Here is a 3,573-nt window from a genome sequence, read left to right as displayed (position 1 = left end):
CCATAAGTGGAAGAAATTCTTTTACCCTTTAACATAGGAGAAAATAGAAGAAAAAATAATTTCTCAATAATAGACTTTATTTTAAAAAAATAAAAACTTATATAAAAATTTCCAACGATTTTTGCTTGTTTCACGTTCCTTCAAGAAATGCAGACAACACACGCAAGTCAATTGTCAACACTTGATTGTTGTACACTATCGAGCCCTATTTACGTGGTCCATTTTTAACCATGCAATACCACAACTGTTACCTTCCCTAATAAGTTTGACTATTTGAAGCAAACTCTCTCCCTCCCATTGACATTATATAGTACATCGTCAATTTTCTACTGCATATTAAAAGTATTTATTTTTTGAGGCGATTTCGATTTAGTAAGTTTTTTTTTTAAACGGTATCAGAATTTATATTTATGAAACGGGTCGATTCGACTCGACTCGACTCATATCTAAGATGAAAATTAATATATTTAGTATAAAAATAATATTTTCTATATATTAAAAGTAAGTATTTTTTGAGACGGTTTCGATTTAGTAAGTTTTTTGAGAGGGTCTCAGAATCTATATTTATGAAACGGGTCGACTCGACTCGACTCAACTCATATCTAATATGAAAATTAATATCTTTCGTATAAAAATAATATTTTTATATGAGTTGAGTCGAATTAATGATATATCTTATGAAATTAATCTTAAGACAATTTAAGGAAAATTTACGTCAAATATTAAATATTTATACAACTGGAATCAATATAAAATTGAGCACAAATTTCTTTCCTTTCTTAGTATTAATTTGACACGCAACTACTGCTCGAATCACTCTCGCACAAAGTTCCACGTTTCATGCCAAGCTTGTACGCTTTCCCAAGCTAACCATTATCTCACCAGACAGCCGGAGAAAATCCCTCTGTCTTTCAATAGAACTTGTGTCCTCCCAAATCCTGGCTATGGGTGCTCTAACTCTGGCTTTGGTACTCCCTTCAAAGCTGAAAATACAGCCCTTTTCTGAAGAACAACCATTCTTCTCTCTTCACAGAGCAAGAAGGAGATGTTCCACCAAGAAGAACCAATCCGCAGTAAGGCTTTTGTTTGATCTTTTTTTTCCTTGAAAACATATTATTTCATATATGTTTTTTCAATTTTTTGTTTGTTGAATACAATTATCAGGTTGCGAGATTATTTGGGCCAGCTATATTTGAAGCATCGAAGCTGAAAGTTCTGTTCGTAGGAGTTGACGAGAAGAAACACCCCGGAAAGCTTCCAAGAACTTACACACTTACACACAGTGATATCACATCCAAGCTCACTCTTGCTATATCTCAAACCATCGATAATTCACAGGTTAATTAATATTTTTATGATATTATTCATTCAGGTTAATGATGGGATTATTGATATTTACTATTTTTATAATTTTTATTTTAAGTTTAATGGGAAACATGGGAGATCTCACAGGTATGAGTTTCTTGTATCTGTCGGTATTCAAGATTATTCGAGAAAAGTTAGAAAGCGTGCAAGTAGATGGTGTTTTATTTCGGCCTTTGATTTATCGATTTCTTTACATTTTTATATTATTCGAAAATTTGTGAAATTATGAAAACATGAATCGTGGCTTTTGCAATTTGCATGTTTTTTTTGTTGTTTTTCGTAAGGTTGATGGTCAATTCACGGTCGTAGTTTTCAAATTTGTATTTTTTTTTTCCTGTTTTAGTATCTTAGTTATAAAAAAATAATAATAATAAGGACGTGACGTAAAAAATTATTGATGTGTAATATATGTTCGATATCGATTCAGTCAAAAAAAATGTGTAAATTAGTAGATTAAGATCGAAAAAATATTATTATTGGATGTAGTTGCAAGGGTGGTACAACAGATTACAGAGAGATGAAGTGGTGGCGGAGTGGAAGAAGATCAAAGATAAAATGTCACTCCATGTTCATTGTCACATAAGCGGCGGCCATTTCTTGTTGGATATGTTTGCGAGGCTCAGATTCTACATTTTTTGCAAAGAACTTCCCGTGGTAAATATTATATGGTGCTTTTCTTATAAGCAAAAACTTGTGTGAGACGGTCTCATGAGTCGTATTTTGTGAGACAAATATCTTATTTGGGTCATCTATGAAAAAATATTACTTTTTATGCTAAGAATATTACTTTTTATTGTGAATATCGATAGAGTTGACCCGTCTCACAACTAAAGATTTATGAGACCGTCTCACAAGACACCTACTCTTTCTTATATTCCATTTATATATTATTTAGGATCGCGAGTTTTATCCTTGAAAATTTACTTTTAAAGCTAAAAAGTATTTTTTATTTCTGAAATGGATTTGAAAAAAGAAGAAGGATTTAAAATGATCCCGAGAATTTGAAATGTCTTGGCCTCTTTGGCAGCACACCTTAGAATTGAGAATGATGTGTGTGAAGATTACCCGAATGATTTGAATAAACATGGATATGAAATTCGAATCCGGAACCGAAAAAAGATCCAAACATAGTCGAAGACGCTTTTGTAAAAATCCATCCTGTAGTTTGGCATGGTTTTAGCCATCTAATAGGCCAATATTAGATGACTAATTGACTGATTGAAAGACGATCTCTCGATGTTTTTCCGCAGATTATTTCGAGTAGAGATACTTCGGTTAAATATATGATTTATTAAAAAATTTGGGAAAAAATATTTATTAGGTTTTGAAGGCATTTGTTCATGGAGATGTGAACTTACTCAACAATTACCCAGAGCTACAAGATGCATTGGTTTGGGTATATTTCCACTCCAACATCCCAGAATTCAACAAGGTCGAATGTTGGGGCCCTCTGAAAGAGCCAGCTTCTCCCTCCATACCGGTCGATTCCGGCGAGATTTCGCTTGTAAGCAGTATCGACCTTAAACAAGTGGACACTCCGAAGCCATGCCAAGAGACATGCAAATGCTGTTTCCCACCAATCACCTTGGTCTCTGGTTGGCCCGCTGCCCCTAATCAGGCTGATGGGATCATCTCCATTGGCTTGGACACCCCGAATAATGTCGTCTCCGGCGAGTCTTGACGACCACATTATTTCTGCGGTTCGACGTTGTAGTGGCACGGTTGGTTTTTCGAGAGATCTATTTGATCCTCGATGTATAAAATTTGGGTAGATACGGTAGGAAACCATACCTTAGGTTTAAGGTAAAAGGTGAGATTATGATTTATTGTTAGAATTATTCAAGTGAAAGTAAAGTTCCACATGAAATTTGTAGACATACCATAATGATTTGTTGTTGGATTCAAGGTCATGTAAATATTATACGTACGTCTGTGTTAATTTATATGATGATTTAATGTACATGGGTTTTTTTTATGCACATTTTGTGTTAGTAGATTTGGTTGATTTCAAACAATTTATTTTAAAAAAATAAAGTACTATATTGCTATGATTTGGTAGACTTGTAAAAGAAAATTCAACAATATCGACACTTGTCCTATTTTCATGGGCTTTTTGGGGAAAAAAATCTCTTGTTTGTCCTAGAATGGGAAAAACCCCCAAAAAATGTTTCCTAAGTACATATCTTGTAACATGTAATTAGACAAATA

At 33.6% G+C, this 3,573-nt stretch overlaps 1 protein-coding gene across 1 annotated transcript; it reads left to right on the top strand.

Moving 5' to 3' along the window:
- Positions 1-809: 809 nt before the first annotated feature.
- Positions 810-3,325, top strand: LOC140987358 (protein STAY-GREEN homolog, chloroplastic-like). Its single transcript, XM_073455821.1, has 4 exons — positions 810-1,073; positions 1,165-1,338; positions 1,852-2,019; positions 2,687-3,325. The coding sequence occupies exons 1-4, from the start codon at positions 945-947 to the stop codon at positions 3,044-3,046; spliced, it is 831 nt and encodes a 276-aa protein (XP_073311922.1). The 5' UTR covers positions 810-944; the 3' UTR covers positions 3,047-3,325.
- The last annotated feature ends 248 nt before the right edge of the window (positions 3,326-3,573 follow it).

The sequence above is a fragment of the Primulina huaijiensis genome, chromosome 11, assembly GCF_012295235.1.
Source record: "Primulina huaijiensis isolate GDHJ02 chromosome 11, ASM1229523v2, whole genome shotgun sequence".
Lineage (NCBI taxonomy): Eukaryota > Viridiplantae > Streptophyta > Magnoliopsida > Lamiales > Gesneriaceae > Primulina > Primulina huaijiensis.
This window is presented reverse-complemented; position numbering and strand designations above follow the sequence as displayed.